At 43.3% G+C, this 23,468-nt stretch overlaps 1 protein-coding gene across 1 annotated transcript in view; it reads left to right on the top strand.

The window, feature by feature from the left end:
• RUNX3 (RUNX family transcription factor 3) overlaps window positions 1-23,468 on the top strand; it is a 148,672-nt gene that overhangs the window by 96,962 nt on the left and 28,242 nt on the right. The window contains exons 3-5 of the mRNA XM_066574668.1: window positions 595-839; window positions 4,027-4,183; window positions 21,588-21,692. Coding sequence (XP_066430765.1) covers window positions 595-839; window positions 4,027-4,183; window positions 21,588-21,692 — 507 coding nt within the window. The remainder of the gene's footprint in view (window positions 1-594; window positions 840-4,026; window positions 4,184-21,587; window positions 21,693-23,468) is intronic.

The raw sequence follows: 23,468 nt of genomic DNA, 5'->3' as shown, positions 1-23,468 counted from the left end.
TCATGACCATCAGGAAGAAGACAGATGTGTTCTAACTTCTGTTTTTTCATGCATTTTTTCACATTTCATAAGAGTTTCTGGACTCTGATATAAAGAAAACTACTGTTCTAAGTCATCTGAGTGCCTGTATCGATTTAACAGCCTTAGATCTGACTTGTGCCACTTCTGTTACTTCACAAGGGACCATTGCAGGAGAACCAGCTGCAATATCACACAACTTACTGCTTGTGAAGTGTTGTTTCTAGCAGTGCTGTTATAGCTGTAGACTTCGTAACATTTCTTTTTGTGGTTTTGGTACTTTAAGGAGGGTGCAGCAACTTGAGAAGACGAGGTTGGGCGCAGAGTTTCTTCACATGCAACACCCCTTCTCCACCACCCCTGCAGATTTCAGATCAGACAGTCACTTCCTGAGCTACTGATCTCTGGACTCTTTTATTCTTTTCAGAAAAGATCAGTGATAACCAACCTTAAATGAGAACTTAGTGCCTTGTTTTGTATACTGTGGTTTAGAGCTTCTGAAAGAGACACTAAACGTCTAGTTTAGACCCAGTGGCTGGCACTTTTTAACTCTTGTTGTTGTAATGCGTATTCCAGTAGACCCCAGCACCAGCCGGCGCTTTACTCCTCCATCAACTACCTTCTCCTGCAGTAAAATGGGAGACAGTAATGGAACCATCAACTCTTCTGGCCCAGGACGGACAAGAACAGAGATACGAACGGTAGTGGATGTCCTTGCAGATCACGCTGGAGAACTGGTGCGGACTGACAGCCCTAATTTCTTATGCTCTGTTCTGCCTTCACATTGGAGATGCAACAAGACCCTTCCAGTAGCATTCAAGGTAAATTTGATGGGGGGTAGGGGTCACTCATGAGCAATATTAAATATATATTTTATATTAATGCTATAGAAGAATGAATGTCCTTTTGATACATTTATTGCTTAGTGACTATTACACCTGCTAATTGGCTCCATGTGACAGTCAACATTTAACTTACCCTATCTAATGTATGTAGGGTATAGTTATCTATATTCTAGTAATCAGTGTATTTTTTAACTCTTTATGGCTATATTGCTTTGGCATTACGATAATACTTTGGGTTCAAAGAATGTAATTGGTTTTCTGTCCGTACTATTGAAAACTACAGATAATATGAGTAAGACCGAATGGCAAACTAATCTATATTATATCTGTATAGTTATTCATTTGCCTAAAATGCTATTTACACAGCAGGATAGTTCGGATAAAAGAGAATTTCATACAAGAGAAATCACAGTTTAAGAAACAATAGAACAGACTGTTGTAAATTGACATAGTCATATTATGCTTTATGGTTTATTACGTAGATATCACTTAACCAAATGTACTGCATCAGGAATGGTTTTGGCGTACGGTTTGGTATGATCGGTACACCACTTCACAAACCAGTTTCTTAACCTCATTGTCACTCCTCCTTCATTATCAAGTGTAATGATCAGGAACGAAAAACCTACATTAAACATACAATTCTAGAACCTCTATGAACCTCTATATCATAGCATCAACCAATGTTACTATAATAACCCAATTACTGTTCTTCATACCATTGCATGTTTTAGCACTACTGTGAGTTGTATAATTCATATGCCTAGTGTTACCCTAAATTATAAAGTTTAAATCTAGGAAATGACACAAAAGGCACATTATACCTTTCATTCACAGAAAGATATATAATACTGCAAATAGTATAATTTGCTAACAAGCCATACGCTGCTTTTGCAGTTGCAGCACTGTGTAAAACAAATAGTATAAAATGATAAGTTTTATGTGAGGTGCTGTATCTGATGATGGGAAATCAGTGGGCTGCTGTATAACACATTCAAGAACATGAGATATCTGTGGTCAAAGATTGAAGAGAAGCGACAGAATACACATCTGAAGAAAAGTTCTGTTGGGAAATAAAGTACGATAACCAAGTTAACGCAGTAATAAACAAGAAGGTTTGAGGTTTCACATAGCTTGTTCCACTTCAAAGAAATGTAAATGTAAAGCGTGATTCTATCAGTAGATGCTGCATTTGACTCTCATCTTATAATTGGAAAGTATTAAAGTACAAGATCTTAAACTATAAGGTGCATGTGTGTGTATATATATATATATATATATATATATATATATATATATATATATATAAAATATATATAAATACAAAATATATATATATATATATACTGTAAAATGCACAATAAATGATATGATTCTGAATTTTCATATCAGCAATGTTAATTTTAATTCCTCTATTACTGTATATTCATTCCTATTGATGAGTACTGATGAAAAACATTAAATATTTTGGATGCAATATTCCATCCAGGAATTTAATTTCAATTTTATAAAAATAATGCATGACCTTTTTAAAAAGTCATATTGATTTAGGACAGAACAGATTAAACAGGTAACAAATATTTATTAGATGTATCAATAAAAACACGCATAGTACATACATTTACTGGTCTTTTTTTATATTACTGTACTATGTTAATTCTATTCTTCTCATCACATTAAAGGTCCTATTTCCACAAAAAGGCAAAAACTATAGATATTAAATCTATTTACTGAAGTGACGCTATAAATTAATTGTCATGAGCGTAAGGCAAAATATGAGTGACAACGAGAATATATAGAAAGAGTAAGACAGTTATTAAAGATGGGAGGTTTTTTAATACAAAAAGGGTTTGTAAGGAAAATACCAAAAAACCAAAAGGACAAATCAAACAACTAAGAATTCTTAAAACATGACAAACCATATGCAAAGCTAGAAAAGAATCTGCATGGGTAAAGGAAAAATAAAACTATTCAAAAGATACATTTAAACTGATACAAGTGCACTTTCATTCAGCACTATGCATTTGTCCATGCTATACAATACATTTTAATAAGAAAAAATACATATGGACATTATTATGTATATTACAAGTTATTAGCATATATAAAATCTAGTAAAGTGTACAACAGCATGAGCTGATCTTAAAAAAGATATAATATAAATGATATAACATAGTACAAAACTATAACTATAGAAACTGTCAAGAATTTACAAGAAAGAAAGTTATCTATGCACAATCACCTGCAATAAAAATGAAAAAGAATTTTGTCATGTAACATTAATCACAATTTCACAGTTTTTGCAGCAATTTAAAAAATGCATAAAAAATGAAATTGTTACTTAAATGTTACAAGATACGACTGTCGATTTCATTTGTGTGATTCTTGCGTCATCAGAAACCCTTGAAGTCCAAATAACCAATATATCATCCACAATAATGATGATCATTAAAGTGGATCTTGCATTGAAAATTGTATGTATCACAATGCTTTATACAATAATCTTGGATCAAGAAGCGTAAACTTGCTTTATGGTACTGGTACTCTCATAAATTCACATGCACTGATGCTACAACTGATCATGCAGGGATGCTATACAGTTTGGGGAAAGTTCTTCCATTTGTCTTATGTATACATTTTAGTAGATTAAATAAATGGTGCCCAAAAACATCACCTAACAGGTCATATCCACACTATTCTGGCTGACAAAATGCCTGACCCGTATGAATGCCAACCTGCTGTACATTGTGATCTGTATTACATGATGCTCGGCTATGGCATACAGACAATAGAGTATCGAGCTACGACTGAGCAACCATTGTGACAGATTAGTCTTTCAACAGACTTACTGTTAATTTTACTATTTCTAATTCTAATATTTGGAAGGTCAATGAAGTATATACGTCATAATTGCAGCAAAGAGACTAATCCAGTTACATGGATGACACATGTAGACTCTCGAAAGCCCAGATTTATAAATCAGTCTTGTTTGTTCATTTCTAGGTACCATATTTACTGACTAATCACACAGTTCTCCAATCATCTGATACTATCAGTGTGTATTAGTAGCACTTGTGATGTACATGTTACTAATTACTAAACTTGCAGGCATCTAATGCATGCTTTACTTTCTAAACATGGCTGAATATACGCTTCCTTGCAGGTGGTGGCATTGGGTGATGTGCCTGATGGGACAGTAGTAACAGTGATGGCTGGAAATGATGAGAACTATTCAGCTGAGTTGCGAAACGCTTCCGCTATCATGAAGAATCAAGTAGCTCGATTCAATGATCTCCGCTTTGTTGGTAGAAGTGGAAGAGGTAGGCCTCACTACTCTAGTGATAATCCAGAATGCAATGCTATATAACTGTTGTTAATGAGTCATGTCTAAACAGGAGTACAGTATACATATATGTGTTGTAGATGTGTTAAAGCTTCATTCATAACTCCATTATCTCCAGAATGAATATATATTATACGATTATATACGTTGTATCCTTAAATGATATATTAGGTGTGTGTGCAGGTCCATTCAAAATAATGTGAAAAAATGCATTTTACTGTGCACAGTTAGCTGAGGTACATGAATTGTTGGAAGCTTCGTACTTTCTGTTGACAGTCCATTTGAGCAGTTGGTTGTGCATTGATTTGCCCTTGCTTCTATATACTAATAAATGAAATATGAAGGTCATCCGCTAAATTTAATCTTATTTTTCTTTTTGCCTGAACGATACTGTTGAAGCTTCAACTGTAATAAACGTCCATTTTTTTGTTTAAAAATGCAGACTTTCAATTTAATGCGTCAAGATGAAGCAATTTACATTGCTTACATTGCTTACCTCCTACATAACCTGGGATGGACTTTTTTGTTGCTATGAATCTATGAGGACAGTCAATCTGGGAATTTTTCTAAACATATTAAACTTTCAAAGTTCACATTTTACTTTATAGTTCAGATGCCTTTGCATCAGTATATGACCTAGATGAACAAACCCAGCTTCCCTAGCTCTACAATTTATTTTAATAAGCTCAGCTTGCAGCAAGTTACAACTTCATTAACAAAAGACAAAGACACATTGTATATGATTGAAACGATCAACTATGGTTTAAAAAATATTCTATACATAGATAACGTTATCTAATATCAATATTTATTACATGAAGTAAATATAATATGTCAATGGGTGCGAGTTGTATTTAGGACTCCAAGAATATATCTTGCTGCAAACTATACTAAGAATCACGCATCTTGTGCTCTACAAAGTCATAATTCTACATTTGGAGGTGCTAAACCAACAGTATGACCTGAAGGCTAAAGCTAGATCGCCAGTGCTATTCCTAAAACATCACAATCTTATCCCAGGATATGCAGTAAAATGATAATAAATACACCTCCTTGTTTGTCTTTGGCTTCCATCTGAAGTGAAGCATGTAATAGGACACAATAGGACAGTAAATAGTATCAGAGCACTGCAAAGCATGAGACACCATGACCTCCATTTAGCAATCAATCTGGGAAGCTTAGTCAGCCAAACTTGTAATCAGCATGATGCCACAGAAGATTTTTTGTAAGTAATTGTCCATTGTTTAAAAACAGCTTGCAGGAATTACTCTCATTACACTCAACTCACAGAGAAACAAAGACTGCTACCCCATTCTTCTGTCTGTATACAGAATAGAAAGATTCAGAGTATGGCATATAGCTGACTATGGGAACTGTAATATTCAATTCATTAGTAGAAGGTTTGAAGTTGACGTCTTAAAGATGATCAGAGAGCTGCGTTATTTCTTCAGTTTAAAAAACAGAAACCAAATGGAATGGAAGCAAACTAAAAGCTTTCTGTTTCCTTTCTGTTTTTTTTTTCCGAAACCCATTTAAATCAATGGGGGGGGGGGGGGGGAACGGATCAGTTTATTTATGTTTTAGTTCCGTTTCTCTGCTCCAAAAACAGAACAAAAATACAGCAAGCCCTAATGGGGCCCTAATGCAGGTGTGAATGGGCGCTTACAACAAAACTGATAATAGCATTCTGTGACAAGTTATCTTATGGGATGCCATTAAAAACATATTGTTCTCTTAGCATAACAAAACCCATTATAAAGCAATTAAAAGAGTCAACTAACTGAAAGTTATCAAAACATATTAAAAGTCATGTTAAATTCTGATACATCTGTAAACTTTGGCACAGAAGATTTTGTTAACTTTTTGTGTCAAGTTAGAAGTTTACTACATCTGTACAAAGACTGGAGTAATGACTGAGTGGTATTCCAGGCGCAGTACGTGCTATATGCCCTAGCAATGCTTATGTCAGTGAATATAGCCCGTGCTACCTACCAGTGCCAGCCTCATTAAAATTGGTGCATTTGGTACAACTGGGAGGGTGCCATCACCTTTTCCTTAAGGCCTCATGTCCACGGGGAAAATCAGATCCGCTGCAGATTCTCCATGGAGAATCTGCAGCGGGTCCCTCCTGCCCCACGGACATGAGGGCTGAAAATAGGAATAAAGCAGAATTAACTCACCTCTCGCACGCTCTGGATACTTCCTTCGCTGCCGCGTCATCTTCTCTCGTCGCGGCCGGATCTTCTTTCTTCGGCTCGGCGGATGTGCATGATGACGTCGGTGACGTGCCCCGCGCATGCGCCGGGCCGAAGCAAAATGATCCGGCCGCGACTGAGAGAAGATGACGCGGCGGCGAAGAGAAGAACCGGAGCGTGTGAGTAAAATCAGATTTTTGTGTCCCGCGGATCCGGACGGCTTCCATAGGCTTCAATAGAAGCCCGCGGGAGCCGTCCCCGCGGGAGACCCGCATGAAAATGGAGCATGGTCCAGATTTTTTCATGCTCCATTTTTTTTAAAATCACTTTTATTGACATTCCGCGGGTATTTATCTACCCCGCGGGTGGTCAATGCATCCCTATGGGATGCGGATCCGCGGGCGGGAGAAGAGTTAAAATCCGCTGCGGATTTTAATTCTTATTTTGCCCGTGGACATGAGGCCTAAGGCTGGACTCACATAAGCGTATGGGAAAACGCTGCGTAAAAATCACAGTGTTTTACCAGCACAGGGAACTGCGTATCCCTGCGTAATGTCGCGTTTTCACCCATGCATGAAAACGTATTTTACGCACGCTGTCATGCACCGGCTTCCTGGTTTCTTCTTTTTTTTTAAAACTTTCTTCTAAAGTGTTTCCTAGCAACATGGGTAAAAAACACCATACATACGCAATGTAATTCCGAATACTCCCAAAGAAAACAAGAACACAGTAAAACAGAACATGCTGCGTTCTTTTTACGCACATAAATTACGCAATAAATATCCGCAAGTGTAAGTGGATCAATGAAAATCAGTTCATTGACTGCATTCACCGCATATTATGCGTGCGTATATTGTGCTTGTAATAAACAATTACTCTCGTGTGAGCCTGGCCTAACGCAAATGAGAGAAATATGGGGTTTCTGCCAAACTCCATTGTTCCAAAACTATTAGGTGTATTATTAGTATTACGTGACTACGACTTCTCTTATATAAAACAGGACACCTTTTCCTTGAAACAGTAAAAATGTCATTAATTCTAGCCATCATTCAGCTATCATGGGAACTGCTATTATAACGGACTACTGACATTGTCACAAACCTTATTCTTCAAGTTAGTAGAGAGGACCACAGAGCAGGCATAGCACCCACCCCTCCTGATTCATTCAACTAAATCAAAACAGAAAAAAGCCATTATACTGTGACATATTTGTAAAAATATGTAACAATTTATTTTTAAAAAGGTGAAAGTTATCTATGGTAAACTAATCCAAAGCTTAGTAATAAATAAGCTCATGGCTCTGAAACATCAGTGCTTAAAAGGTAATGTGTCATTACTGCAAACTGCACTAATAGTGGTGATATAGAGCAATTGCACTCAATAAAACAATCAAGAGGCTGTAAATAGCTTGCCATATGTACTAATAAGCATGTAGTGATCCACCTCCTCTATCATCCCAATTAGTCATTTGACATAGCCTGGAGGGGTTAAGTGGCTGGCTTCCCTGGAGCTAGATGTCATTTCCTACCCCTCTGACTGGTACTTTGGAATCTATTTCTTGAGTGCATTTTCACCCATTAAAGGGGTTTTGTCATTAAAGCAAAACCTCTTCCATCTACTGGGTTTGGCCTAAAATGAACAAAAGAAGGCATACGCACATCTACTTATCCCAAGAACAGGGGTTCCGTGTCCCCTCTCCTCCTCACGTACTGCAGCACCCACAGGGAGGGAGCGGTTGACTGGAGGGTCGGTTGCATATTTGCGGCATCATTCCATTCCTTTTCACTGGGACTGCCCAGAGATTGCCAAGTATGAGTGTTCAGCTATTTCCATCAGCTCCATTGAAATGATGTCAAGCAAATGTCCCTGCTGGTGGGAAAAGTGATCACAGAATGATGAGAAGGGGGGAACATCGGACCACCGTTCTCTTGATCGGTGGGGATCTCAGCGATCAGATTTTTATCACTTAGCCTAGGGATAGGTGATAAAAGTGGATTCTGGTACAATCCCTTTTTTTTAATTTAGTTTTTTTAATTAAACTCATTTTTTTCTGACTAGGGGACTTGAACTTACAATCATTTGGACATTTGTACAATATGCTGAAATACTTTTCTAGTGCGGTAATTTGGTTCCTACACAGGCAAGGATTAACCCTTTTGCTGCCGAGGGAGGGTGGGCGGTTTCAGACATTTTGCACCCCCAGGATCCATGCTAATTTTAAAACTTTTGACATGTACAGATAAATCCTAAATTACAAAATAAAAAATCATACTAAACTGCCATGCCCATATATTTTCTGAAAGTAGACACCTTGCACCTTGTCAGAATACCACGGTCAGAGATAATTTTTGATTGCGACTGTTAACCTGCTAAATGCCACTGTCAGTTCTAACAGCTGCATTTAAATGTCCTGAAGGCTCCCAGGGCGGGCATGATTATATGCCTATTATAGCGTGCCTGTGGCATGTCTTTATTAGGCAGCCTATAATACAGTATAATGCAAAACCATAGTATTGCATTATATTGTACAAGCAATCAAACAATCACAAGTTCAAGTCTGCTATGAGAACTAAAAAAAAGAAAAACAACTGAAATGAAGACTTTTTAATGTAAAAAATTAAGTTTAACCAACGCATTTTTCCAGTTGTCACATCAAAAAAAGGAAAACAATGTAAAAATTCATTTTGCTGCATCCGTAAAGGCGCAATTTATTAAAAACTAACATTAGCAATTCTGCACGGTGAATGTTGACAGAAAAAAATGCCATGCCAAAATTGTGTTTTTAGTCTTCCCCATCTCCAAAACAAAAATTGAATAGAAAGCGATTTTAAAAAGTCATATGAACCCCAAATGGCACCAATAAAAACTATAGGTCATCTCACAAAACAACAGCCCTATCGTAAGACAAATAAAATGGTTATGATTTTTTTTTCAAAGTGGGAATGCCAGAACTGCAGAATACACAGGAGCATCAATGGCCCTTGGTCATGAAACGGTTAATATGCATTAATATCAGGTGTTTTTCAAACCAGTCACTTAGAGGCTGATATGAATACTTGTTCACAATTTATTTTCACTGACTCTCCTTCACTGTATTTAGCATACTACATGTATTTATGTTGAATTTGGTAGCCAGACTGACTCTTCCTGCTTTGCCAAGCTAATATTGTACTCCTGCATCTCATACTATGTATATTTTGCACGACTCCTCATCCCAAAACGGATTTCTAAAGCTTTATTTTGAATGTCATGGTGCAAAAGTCCATAGATTTTTGCTGTACATACTGAGAGTAGTCGTAAAAAGAGATTTAGTATAGTGATTTGCAACTCCCCCTTACCAGCTGTAGTGCAACTACAAAACCCTTCATGCTATGGCAATCCGCAGCTATCCTTGGCATGAATGGACTTCTAATTTCATAACAGTTGTAGAGCTACGAGATGCAGACCACCGTCATCTCCCTTTTTTGTGTACTGCATGCTAATAACAGCTTTCATGTAGGCAAAGGCAGTACAACATAAATATATAAGGAGGCAGAAGAGTACAGTAGCTTGTGAAAGAGTTGCTGTTCGAAAAAAACATTGCAGCCCATTTCAAGTTTTCCTGTGTCCACATAGATGCTCCATAACACTTTGGAAAAATGTTGTATTGATAGAAGAGAGAAAAGTGGACATTTTAGCACAAATGTACAACACTATGGGGAAAATGTATTAAGACTGGCATTTGAAATGCTGTTCTTCATAGAATTTCTGCCGGCACATGATGATGTATGAAGAGGTGCGTCTCGGCTCTTTCTTGCGCTTATGCAGAAATGTACACCAGACCCAATCTACATTTCTGGCATAATTTTCATGCATTTTTTGGCATAAATTGATATGCAGATGTATCGGTCTGCCACACCCTTTTTGAAAAACTGTCATCGAGGAGCAAAAGTCGCAAAAATGTTAGCACAAGCATTGCAACTTTTTTTACACCAGAAACTAGGTATTTAGAAATGTCCACCAGTGTCTGGAAGAAAAAGAACACTTCATACTAAGATGAAGACCTCATCCCAGCTGTGAAGCATGGTAGCAGGAGCATCATGGTTTAGGGCTACTTCGCTGTCTCATGGCCTAGATGACTATCATCATTGAATGAGCAATGAATGTAAGGTATATCAAACTGAAGAGACAATGGAAGATGTAACAAGACAATGACCCAAAGCACACAAGTAACTAATGAATGGTTGAAAAAGAAGATTTGTATTTTGGAATAGCCTCATGTCCACGGGGAAAATCAGGCCCACCGCGGATTCTTCATGGAGAATCCGTAGCGGGTCCCTCCTGCCCCGCAGACATGAGGCCAAAAAATAAGAATAAACTCACCTATCTGGACACTGCGGTTCTTCCTTCCTTCCCGGCCGGATCTTCTTTCTTCGGCCCGGCGGATGTGCTCGGCACGCCGGGACGTGCCACGCACATGCGCCGGGCACATCCGCCGGGCTGAAAAAAGAAGTTCCAGTCGGGAAGGAAGGAAGAACCGCAGCGTCCAGAGAGGTGAGTTTTAATTCTGGTACAGGTGTTCCGCGGATCCGGGCGACTTCCATAGGCTTCAATAGAAGCCTGCGGGAGCCGTCCCCACGGGACACCCACAGGAAAATAGAGCATGTCGCATTTTTTTTCCCGCACGCGGATCTGCGCCTGACAGGATAAATGACATCCGCAGGTATTTAACTGCCTGCGGGTGTCCAATGCATCCCTATGGGTGCGCGGATCCGCGTGCGGGAAAAACGCTGCGAATTTTAAATATTAATTTACTCGTGGACATGAGGCCTTAGGCCTCATGTCCACTTGAAAAATACAATCCGCGCAGAATCTGCCACGGATTCTGCACGGATTTGCTTTAAATGGTATTTGTTTTGCATGCAGATATCCGCACATATTGCTATCAATGTGATAGCAATGTTGCTGATCCGCGCAGAATCCGCGGCAGAATGGAGCATGCCGCGTTTTTTCTCCCGCGCGTGAAAAACGCAATTCTTTTAAAATGCTATCCGCGGGTGCAAAAATCAATTTAATGGACCGCGGATTGCCAATGATTCCCTATGGGCAAAATCCGCTGCGGAATCCGCAATTCCATTTAGCTAGTGGACATGAGGCCTCAGTCTTCTGAGTCTAGGTAAAGTAAGATGCTGTGACGTGACCTGAGGAGGGTTGTGCATGCAAGGCATCCAATATTGGTGAACAAACGCATTTGCAGGGAGGAATGGCCAAAAAAACACCTTAAGGCTGGATTCACACAAGAGTATATCGGTCGTATTTTCACACCCGGCTGATTTACGCTGCCCCTCTGATGCATTGGTTTACAATGCATCAGTTCACATGGGCGTTTATCCGCTGCGTGAAAGCGCACAGCCGGCCGAGATAGTGCATTTCAGCCAGATGCTTTTACACTGCTACCAGCTGCATACACTCCTATGGGAGCCTATGACAGCTGCAGGAGAAGGGAGGTGGGAGTGAGTTCAGCAGCATGACTGCTAAACTCACACCCCCTTCCCTCCTCCTCTCCGTCCCTTGCTTAGTTAGTTGCTAAGCTCTCGCCTCCTCCCATTGCTGGCTGACAAGGGGTGGAGTGGGGCGGGAGCTTAGCATACTAGCTGCAGCGCCATCCCGCCTCCTCCACTTGCTGAGAGATGGCGAGGGGGAGGGAAGGGGAAAACAGTTTAGCAGCACTAAAGTGTCTCCCCCCACCGGACGGCATTGTGAGCTCAACATATATGAGCTGGTCATGGCCATCTGACCGGGCACACGAATGTTAGATTTGTATGCCCGTTTACACGTTTTTACATCACCGGCGGGCAAACATAAAAATGCCGACGCCCATGTGAATGCGCCCTAGAATTGTGCAAATATTATTTGCAGCTACTGGAAACATTTAATAAAGGTTGTTAAGGCGGATCTGCAGGTTGTCAAGTTAGGCCGAATGCACATGACCGGGTCAGATTCCGTATGTGGGATCCCGCAGCGGAATCCAACCCTGTGTCTGGCCGGTGACCCCTGTCTACCTGTCCGTATGGTTCTTTTATGTGCTGTGGATGTGCCTTGGATCGGACGGCTTCCATTGACTTCAATGGCAGCCATCCGCGTGGAATCTGCGCTGGAATAGAGCATGCTGCGTTTTTCCCTCTGCGAGAAGAGAATCGCAATTGATTTCTGCTCGTGGACATTGAAAAGCGATTTTCCATAGCATGTTTATGGGCAGCATTTGCTGCGGAAACCGGAGCCGGGTGCCCACTTCGAGTTTCGCAATACAAATATATGCATGTGCATTGAGCCTTAAAGGGTTCACTTACTTATTCTCTCTGCACTGTGGATGTTTACTTAAAGTGATCAGTAAAGGACATGACTAGTACAACTGCTTGTGTGCTATTAGTTTAGTTAGATTGAGTTTGTCTGTAATTGTGATTTAGGTAAAAATTTTATCATGTAGGTAATTCCAAAGGGTTCACTTACTTTTTATTGCAACTATAATATATATTACTGACAGTTCTGTATAACTTCACAATTATTGACTGTCTTAGTAAATATAACCTGATATATAGGTTTCTAAATAGTTGAAAACATGTCAGTGTAAATCTATATACTCATGTCTAGAAATATGGGTAGACGTTTTCATGGCCTGTAATTACTGTTTAGATGTTGAAGCGTTAACATTTCTTTTACATTTCCTTCTTTCTGTTTAGTTTCTTAAAATGCATACTTTGATTTTTTTCAAATTCTGTACTTAACTGACTGCAGATTGATGATGGAAAATCTGCCCTTTTATGAATTAAGCTTTTATTTCTGTACTTAATTATCTTGTTAGAGTTTTTTCATGCTTCCAAAACAAATTTCCAAACCGGAATGCTTTATAATTCTAGGTCTGGTCTTTGAACTGATTCATTTTGAGTGTATTGATGTAATTTTCAAAACACCAAAATAAGGGATCATAATAGCCTCATGTCTATCCGAAAGTTTTGCACACAATAACGGTTTAATAGTCTACCACGTCTACTGAGAAACTACTGAAATGTCACTTTGTATAAAGTTACAGTATGTAATATGACCTTGATATGGCTGAGAATTAAAGAAAGTCTCCAGTAGGGTAATGATTAGAGATGAGCAAGCGTACTCGTCCGAGCTTGATACTCGTTCGAGTATTAGCGTGTTCGAGATGTTCGTTACTAGAGGCGAGTACCACGCGATGTTCGAGTTACTTTTACTTTCATCTCTGAGACGTTAGCGCGCTTTTCTGGCCAATAGAAAGACAGGGAAGGCATTACAACTTCCCCCTGCGACGTTCAAGCCCTATACCACCCCCCTGCAGTGAGTGGCTGGCGAGATCAGGTGTCACCCGAGTATATAAATCGGCCCCTCCCGCGGATCGCCACAGATGCATTCTGACAGAGATCAGGGAAAGTGCTGCTGATGCCGGAGCTGCTATAGGGAGAGTGTTAGGATTGATTTTAGGCTTAAAGAACCCCAACGGTCCTTCTTAGGGCCACATCTGACAGTGTGCAGTACTGTTGAGGCTGCTTTTTGCAGTGTTGCACATTTTTTTTTTTTTTTTGTATATCGGCCGTGCAGAGCATTGCGTCCAGAACATTGCGTCCTGCAGTAATTTTGGTGTATTGCAGCCGACTGCGGGATTAGGAGAGAAGCACGTTTCTGGCGTCCCCACATTCATCTCACAATTAATGGGTCCACGCGGTAGACCTTTATTAGAAAATGAGCAGTGTGAGCAGGTCCTGTCGTGGATGGCAGAAAGTGCATCCAGCAATCTATCGACCACCCAGAATTCTGCGCCGTCCACTGCTGCAACTCTGAATCCTCTGGCTGCTGCTCCTCCTTCCTCCCAGCCTCCTCACTCCATTACAATGACACATTCTGAGGAGCAGGCAGACTCCCAGGAACTGTTCTCGGGCCCCTGCCCAGAATGGGCAGCAATGGTTCCGAATCCTCTCCCACCGGAGGAGTTTGTCGTGACCGAAGCCCAACCTTTGGAAAGTTCCCGGGGTCCGGGGGATGAGGCTGGGGACTTCCGGCAACTGTTTCAAGAGCTTTCAGTGAATGAGGAGGACGATGACGATGAGACACAGTTGTCTATCACTCAGGTAGTAGTAATTGGAGTAAGTCCGAGGGAGGAGTGCACAGAGGATTCGGAGGAAGAGCAGCAGGACGATGAGGTGACTGACCCCACCTGGTTTGCTAAGCCTACTGAGGACAGGTCTTCAGAGGGGGAGGCAAGTGTAGCAGCAGGGCAGGTTGGAAGAGGCAGTGCGGTGGCCAGGGGTAGAGGCAGGGCCAGACCGAATAATCCACCAACTGTTTCCCAAAGCGCCCCCTCGCGCCATGCCACCCTGCAGAGGCCGAGGTGCTCAAAGGTCTGGCAGTTTTTCACTGAGAGTGCAGACGACCGACGAACAGTGGTGTGCAACCTTTATCGTGCCAAGATCAGCCGGGGAGCCACCACCACCAGCCTCACCACCACCAGCATGCGCAGACATATGATGGCCAAGCACCCCACAAGGTGGGACGAAGGCCGTTCACCGCCTCCAGTTTGCACCGCTGCCTCTCCCCCTGTGCCCCAACCTGCCACTGAGATCCAACCCCCCTCTCAGGACACAGGCACTACCGTCTCCTGGCCTGCACCCACACCCTCAACTCCGCTGACCTCGGCCCCATCCACCAATGTCTCTCAGCACACCGTTCAGCCGTCGCTACTACAAGTATTGGAGCGCAAGCGCAAGTACGCCGCCACGCACCCGCATGCTCAAGCGTTAAACATGCACATAGCCAAATTTATCAGCCTGGAGATGCTGCCGTATAGGGTTGTGGAAACGGAGGCTTTCAAAGGTATGATGGCGGCGGCGGCCCAGCGCTACTCAGTTCCTAGTCGCCATTACTTTTCCCGATGTGCCGTCCCAGCCCTGCACGACCACGTCTACAGCAACATTGTACGCGCCCTCACCAACGCGGTTACTGCCAAGGTCCACTTAACAACAGACACGTGGACAAGCACAGGCGGGCAGGGCCACTATATCTCCCTGACGGCACATTGGGTGAATTTAGTGGAGGCTGGGACAGAGTCAGAGCCTGGGACCGCTCACGTCCTACCCACCCCCAGAATTGCGGGCCCCAGCTCGGTGGTTGTATCTGCGGCGGTGTATGCTTCCTCCACTAAAGCACCCTCCTCCTCCTCCTCCTCCTCCTACGCAACCTCTGTCTCGCAATCAAGATGTGTCAGCAGCAGCACGTCGCCAGCAGTCGGTGTCACGCGGCGTGGCAGCACAGCGGTGGGCAAGCGTCAGCAGGCCGTGCTGAAACTACTCAGCTTAGGAGAGAAGAGTCAGACGGCCCACAAACTGCTGCAGGGTCTGACAGAGCAGACCGACCGCTGGCTTGCGCCGCTGAGCCTCCAACCGGGCATGGTCGTGTGTGACAATGGCCGTAACCTGGTGGCGGCTCTGCAGCTCGGCAGCCTCACGCATGTGCCATGCCTGACCCACGTCTTTAATTTGGTGGTTCAGCGCTTTCTAAAAAGCTACCCACGCTTGTCAGACCTGCTCGGAAAGGTGCGCCGGCTCTGCGCACATTTCCGCAAGTCCCACACGGACGCTGCCACCCTGCGCACCCTGCAACATTGGTTTCATCTGCCAGTGCACCGACTGCTGTGCGACGTGCCCACACGGTGGAACTCTACGCTCCACGTGTTGGCCAGGCTCTATGAGCAGCGTAGAGCTATAGTGGAATACCAACTCCAACATGGGCAGCGCAGTGGGAGTCAGCCTCCTCAATTCTTTACAGAAGAGTGGGCCTGGTTGGCAGACATCTGCCAGGTCCTTGGAAACTTTGAGGAGTCTACCCAGATGGTGAGCGGCGATGCTGCAATCATTAGCGTCACCATTCCTCTGCTATGCCTCTTGAGAAGTTCCCTGCAAAGCATAAAGGCAGACACTTTGCGCTCGGAAACAGAGGCGGGGGAAGACAGTATGTCGCTGGATAGTCAGAGCACCCTCCTGTCTATATCTCAGCGCGTTAAGGAGGAGGAGCATGAGGAGGATGAGGAGGAGGAGGATCCTGAAAGTGATCTTCCTAGTGAGGACAGCCATGTTTTGTGTACAGGTACCCTGGCACACATGGCTGACTTCATGTTAGGATGCCTTTCTCGTGACCCTCGCGTTACACGCATTCTGGCCACTACGGATTACTGGGTGTACACACTGCTCGACCCACGGTATAAGGAGAACCTTTCCACTCTCATACCCGAAGAGGAAAGGGGTTCGAGAGTGATGCTATACCACAGGACCCTGGCCGACAAACTGATGGTAAAATTCCCATCCGACAGCGCTAGTGGCCGAAGGCGCAGTTCCGAGGGCCAGGTAGCAGGGGAGGCGCGGAGATCAGGCAGCATGTACAGCACAGGCAGGGGAACACTCTCTAAGGCCTTTGACAGCTTTCTGGCTCTCCAGCAAGACTGTGTCACCGCTCCCCAGTCAAGGCTGAGTCGGCGGGAGCACTGTAAAAGGATGGTGAGGGAGTACGTAGCCGATCGCACGACCGTCCTCCGTGACGCCTCTGCCCCCTACAACTACTGGGTGTCGAAGCTGGACATGTGGCCTGAACTCGCGCTGTATGCCCTGGAGGTGCTTGCTTGTCCTGCGGCTAGCGTCTTGTCAGAGAGGGTGTTTAGTGCGGCTGGGGGAATCATCACAGATTAGCGTATCCGCCTGTCAACCGACAGGCTTACACTCATCAAGATGAACAAAGCCTGGATTTCCCCAGACTTCTCTTCTCCACCAGCGGACAGCAGTGATACCTAAACAATATGTAGGCTGCACCCGCGGATGGAAGCATTATTCTCTATCACCATCAAAAACATGGACCTTTTAGCTTTATCAATCTGTGTATAATATTCATCCTCCTCCTCCTGCTTCTCCTCCTGAAACCTCATGTAATCACGCCGAACGGGCAATTTTTCTTAGGCCCACAAGGCTCAGTCATATAATTTTTGTAAACACTTTTTATATGTTTCAATGCTCATTAAAGCGTTGAAACTTGCACCTGAACCAATTTTTATTTTAACTGGGCTGCCTCCAGGCCTAGTTACAAATGAAGCCACATTAACCAAAGCGATTAATGGGTTTCACCTGCCCTCTTGGTTGGGCATGGGCAATTTTTCTGACGTACATTAGTACTGTTGGTACACCAATTTTTTGGGGCCCTCGCCTACAGTGTAATCCAATAAATTTTTTGCCCACCTGCATTAAAGCTGACGTTACATCAGCTGTGCTGGGCACTGCAATGGGATATATTTATGTACCGCCGGTGGCTTCCTGGCACCCACCCATGCTGTCGGTCCACACTGAGTTGTAACTGCATGTGTACACTTCTAAAGAACCCCAGTCTGACTGGGGCATGCAGTGTGGGCCGAAGCCCACCTGCATTAAACATGACATTACCTCAGCTGTGCTGGGCACTGCAATGGGATATATTTATGTACCGTCGGTGGGTTCCAGGGAGCCACCCATGCTGTCGGTCCACACGGAGTTGTAACTGCATGTGTCCACTTCTAAAGGACCCCAGTCTGACTGGGGCATGCAGTGTGGGCCGAAGCCCACCTGCTTTAATCATGACATTACCTCAGCTGTGATGGGCAATGCAATGGGATATATTTATGTACCGCCGGTGGGTTCCAGGGAGCCACCCATGCTGTCGGTCCACACGGAGTTGTAACTGCATGTGTCCACTTCTAAAGAACCCCAGTCTGACTGGGGCATGCAGTGTGGGCCGAAGCCCACCTGCATTAAACATGACATTACCTCAGCTGTGATGGGCAATGCAATGGGATATATTTATGTACCGCCGGTGGCTTCCTGGCACCCACCCATGCTGTCGGTCCACAGGGACTTCACAATAGGGAGTTGTACCTGCCTGTGTCTATGAATTAAAAACCCCAGTCAGGTTGGGGCATGCAGTGTGGGCCGTAGCCCACCTGCATTTAATCTGACGTTAGCTCTGCTGTCCATGGCACTGCAATGGGATACATTTATGTACAGCCGGTGGGTTCCAGGGAGCCACCCATGCTGTGGGTGCACACGGAATTCCCATTGCGGAGTTGTACCTGCCTGTGACTATTTATAAAAAAAACGCGGTCTGACTGGGGCATGCAGACACCTTGACAGAATGAATAGTGTGTGGCACATAGGTTCCCCATTGCTATGCCCACGTGTGCAGCTCCTGATGGAGGTGGCACAGGATTATATTTCTCATTGCTTCTGTACAGCATTGTGGGCTATCGCCCCACCCCTTTTAAAGAGGGTCGCTGCCTAGCCGTGCCAACCCTCTGCAGTGTGTGCCTGCGGTTCCTCCTTATGGCAGATGCACTTCTAAATAGACATGAGGGTGGTGTGGCATGAGGGCAGCTGAAGGCTGCGCAGGGACACTTTGGTGTGCGCTGTGGACACTGGATCGTGCGGGGGGGGGGGGGGTTGGGCAGCATGTAACCCAGGAGAAGTGGCAGCAGAGTGTCATGCAGGCAGTGATTTTGCTTTGTTGGAGGTAGTGTGGTGCTTAGCTAAGGTATGCATTGCTAATAAGGGCTTTTCAGAAGTAAAAATTGTTGGGAGGGGGGGCACTCTTGCCGCTATTGTGGCTTAATAGTGGGACCTGGGAACTTGAGATGCAGCCCAACATGTAGCCCCTCGCCTGCCCTATCCGTTGCTGTGTTGTTCCCATCACTTTCTTGAATTGCCCAGATTTTCACAAATGGAAACCTTAGCGAGCATTGGCTATATACAAAAATGCTCGGGTCGCCCATTGACTTCAATGGGGTTCGTTACTCGAAACGAACCCTCGAGCATCGCGAAAATTTCGTCCCGAGTAACGAGCACCCGAGCATTTTGGTGCTCGCTCATCTCTAGTAATGATGTCTTTCCTGTTGGTTTCATAATAATCTTTGCACCAGCACTGGCAAAAATTCCCCCATACGTAATATAGATTGTGGTCCTGGTGCAGGTGTAGCTCTATCATGATCACCTTAGATAATAGAGTCAAACAATTTATTAGAATTGGTAAAAGCTACCACAAGCAATCTCTAAGTTTACAGTAACTATTCATCATATAGTTCTAAGCAGAGGCATAACTTGAAGCTTCTGGGCCCCAATGAAAAATCTGTAATGGCACCCCCCAGATTAATGCTTTAGTCATAGGTACATAGTACCTCCCTATATGGAAAAGAGAGGCCTGATAGGCCCCCTAAGGTTCGTTGGCCGAGGTACAGCCACATACTCTATAGTTATGCCACTGGTTCTAAGGATTCCCTAGTAAGTATCAACAATGGTAAACTGCATCTTGTAAAAAATATACAAAATGAAGCCCTTCCCCTAGGTAAATTATATGTCCATCATGACTTGGCATTAGTGACACATCTGTCAGTAGGTCATAATTGCCAACTCTCCAGGAACATTCGGGAGTCTCCTGGAAGTTCTACCAGACTCCCAAAACAGTTGTGAAGTCTGCCAGACACCTCAGAAACCTCCTTGAAGGCAGTGCTTCCATAATATTTCCTGGTTGTAGGTTGCTGTGCCATCAGGCATAGCCCTGGAGTCAGAATGCAGATACAGCGAAAGGCACCACAGTCTAGCCTCCAGGCACAGACAGGGGCATGCTGGGCTGGGGGGCATATGTGAGCCAGTTTCCCAATATAATTTCAGAGCTGCCTGGCCAGGACTCTATTTGCCACTATAAGGGGTAGGGAGACAAGAGATAATGTCTGTGTAGCAATCAGTAGAGAGAGAGAGGGCGACAAGCAATCATCTCGCAGCTCTATAGTGACAACAAGTGAGTGCTGTGCTGAAAGATGGAGATTGCTCTAATGATAACTGTTTTATTGATGAGGCAAATGGCGGCAACAGCCCTGATCATAACTGTGCATTGTTTTACATACTATATAACATAGTTGCGGTGGCTGGCCTCCACTCAATCAACCATTTAGTACTCCTTGTTTCCATTGCTGTTGTGTACCATTCCTTGTTTTAGCCCCAAGGGCTTCAGCTCTAGATTCCCTCCATAGTGCCGTTTCATGTGTGCTCTGCTCCAGGTATTTCTCCCTTTAGTGCCCTTGCTCCAGGTGCCTCTCTAGTGCCCCTGATTCAGATGACTCCCCCATATTGCCCCTGTTCCACATACCTCCTCACCATTTTAGTGCCCTAATTCCTGGCGGTGTTGGCTATTTATAGGGGATGTGGCTTGTAAAAAAGCATGTGGCCTGTAGATAGGATGTGGCAGACAGCCAAAAATGTTTTGAATCTTCCTAAAGACAATTTCTATAAATTGGCCAGTATAGTCTAGGAACCATTTGTAGAGTCAAATCAAAAGATCATAACAGTAACTAATCTGCAGAAACATTATTCCCATCTCATCAAGGTTATGGTTATGAACACAGCGTAAATAATAACTAAAAAGGGAAGCCCCAGTATGGGGAAGAACTGGCCTTACATTTTTGCCCCGGAAACAATGTTTTTCTGCATCTTTTCATAACATGTGTTGCACGTTTCTTATGTTCTGTTCCAGCATCTTAAATATCCCGAAATGTTGACATTTTTTGTGCATTGATATATCTGCTGACCTACTAGAGAAAAAGGAAACAAAAGTCCTTTGATTTTACGTAGACAATGTATTGCCAAATTGCAACTGCCCATTGTGAACTGTATGGTGCTCAAATGAACATTAAATCCGTAATCTGTGATTTGAGAGTCCATTTTTCTATGTCAGCTTTTGTGAGCTGTCATATTCTTCCCATAATGGACAGGAAGTAATAATTCACATGATTCTAGGAATGGAATAATCTTTTTGTGCAATACTGATGAAGATTTCCACTAGTTACCACAAGGCAGTTACTATATACTATATTGCAAACCACAGTTCCAGTACTCATACTAAAAATTTAAAGAAAGGTTATAGTAATCTTTAGATCGGGGTGGGGGTACAAGTTGAAGAAATCATCCAAAATCTAGTATCTTAAGAAGAGAATGCTTGGAGGGCCTTAGAAGCTTATGGACTATCATTACCTTATGTGTCTCATTTCTATTTATTACATATTTAAAATGTGTCCTGTGGTTTAGTAGTATAATATTATAAATAAACTGAAATGTTTCTTTTCATCCTCAGGCAAGAGTTTCACCCTGACTATTACGGTTTTTACAAGTCCTACACAGGTAGCTACATACCATAGAGCCATTAAAGTGACTGTTGATGGACCAAGAGAGCCAAGAAGTAAGTCCTAAAAAAGATTAGCATGAACAATTTAAAAGTGTTGTAAACCCTACTCACTACTAAAATGAATTTAGTCCTGCCAATAATTCATCCCCAATGAAATTAATTGGGTAAAGGTGGTTTCACATCTGAGTCGGAGGATTCTGGTTCCTTCTTCATTCGAGGAGCAGCAAAGGGGAAACCCTGCGGCTGAACAGCTCTGTCTCAGGATGGAACCGAAGAGTGCCAAATGGACCCCATTCCAATCAGAATAGGAGACCGTATCTGCCTATAATATATGTCCCGTCCTCATAAGAACTCACTCGACCCCCGATCCTCGACAACTCACTATCCCTATCTGGGACAAAAGTAAACAACTAAGTAAGAATACAAATACCACCAATAACCACAGTACTTAGCTTGAGATGAGCAGGAAAAAACAAGAGACCCAGATCAAGCTCTGATTCAAACAACCATCAGTTAAACACTGAGAATAATCAGCATAGGTCCAGAGCCAAGAAAAGAATAAAAGGTTTCCCTAATTGCTAAGTAGGAGCAACAGGTAGAATAAGGGCTCCCACACACTAGCATTTGCGTTTTTTGTTGACACGATTGTCAATGGGACTTTCTAATGTTAAAAACGCAACGCAATGCACCAAAAACGCAAGTTGCATTGCGTTGCGTTGCATTTTTAACATTAGAAAGTCCCATTGACAATCGCGTTAACAAAAATCGCAAACGCTAGTGTGTGGGAGCCCTTACACTCTGGTAGACACTGCCACCAGTGCTAGAGAAAGCTGAGAGGAAAATCCAAAACACCACTAACACAAACCAGACTTCCGTGAACAAAAATCGAAACCTGCCACAACACTAGATACAACCAGAAACTGGCGTAAATTATACCAGAAATGTACTACAGGTTGGACCTGGCGTTCATTTTTGAAAAGGTACACAGAGGTGCTGGCATGCTCCTAATACATAAAGAAGTGTACACATCTTCATGTATTAAGTGTACTGTGCGCCAGAGGAAATTGTACTGAATCCAGCACTGGAAATGCCGGGCTTAGTCAAATTTCCCCCGTAATGTTTTAATTCCTATATACTAGATGATCACTGGAATATATTTGGGTTATGCACTATGAGGCCTCAGTCACACGGGCGCATCGGCACCTGTACACCGGCGGCGATGCGCCCGTGTGACTGACACCAGCAGACGGCCGTACCTGCAGACGGCCGTCTCTCCACAGTGCTGGAGGAAAGAACACGTGACCGGCTTCATTGCCGGTCATGTGTTCTTTCCTCCGGCGCTGCAGAGAGACGGCCGTCTGCAGGTACGTCCGTCTCCTTCCTGCAGTCACACGGGCGCATCGGCCTCACTATGATAAACCAGGTCTTTAATTATGCGTGCAATAGTGATGCAAAAGTAATGTAAAGGAATTTCTGACAGATAGGCTCACCGCGGAGAATAGCGGCAAATCGCGGCAAATCTTTTTCTTTGGTATAAGCAGAGGTAAAGACCACTCTGGGCACCTGAAACTGGTACTGACTGTGACTGTCATTTTTAAATTTACTTCTCCACTGCTTCCTCAACCTTGACAAGAAAAGTGCTAGTGCGTGCCCTCTTCATCTCCATCCTACAACACCCTTCTTGCATCCTCTAATACACCCTCAGCTCTGCTGCCCATTTAATCCACTTCTCTCTGGCAGTTCCTTCACTGACTACCGATTGTTCAGAAAATTGATATCAAAATTTTAACAATGACACATCCTGTCCCCTCCATACATCTCTGACCTTAT

The sequence above is a fragment of the Eleutherodactylus coqui genome, chromosome 1, assembly GCF_035609145.1.
Source record: "Eleutherodactylus coqui strain aEleCoq1 chromosome 1, aEleCoq1.hap1, whole genome shotgun sequence".
Taxonomy (NCBI): Eukaryota; Metazoa; Chordata; class Amphibia; order Anura; family Eleutherodactylidae; genus Eleutherodactylus; species Eleutherodactylus coqui.
This window is presented reverse-complemented; position numbering and strand designations above follow the sequence as displayed.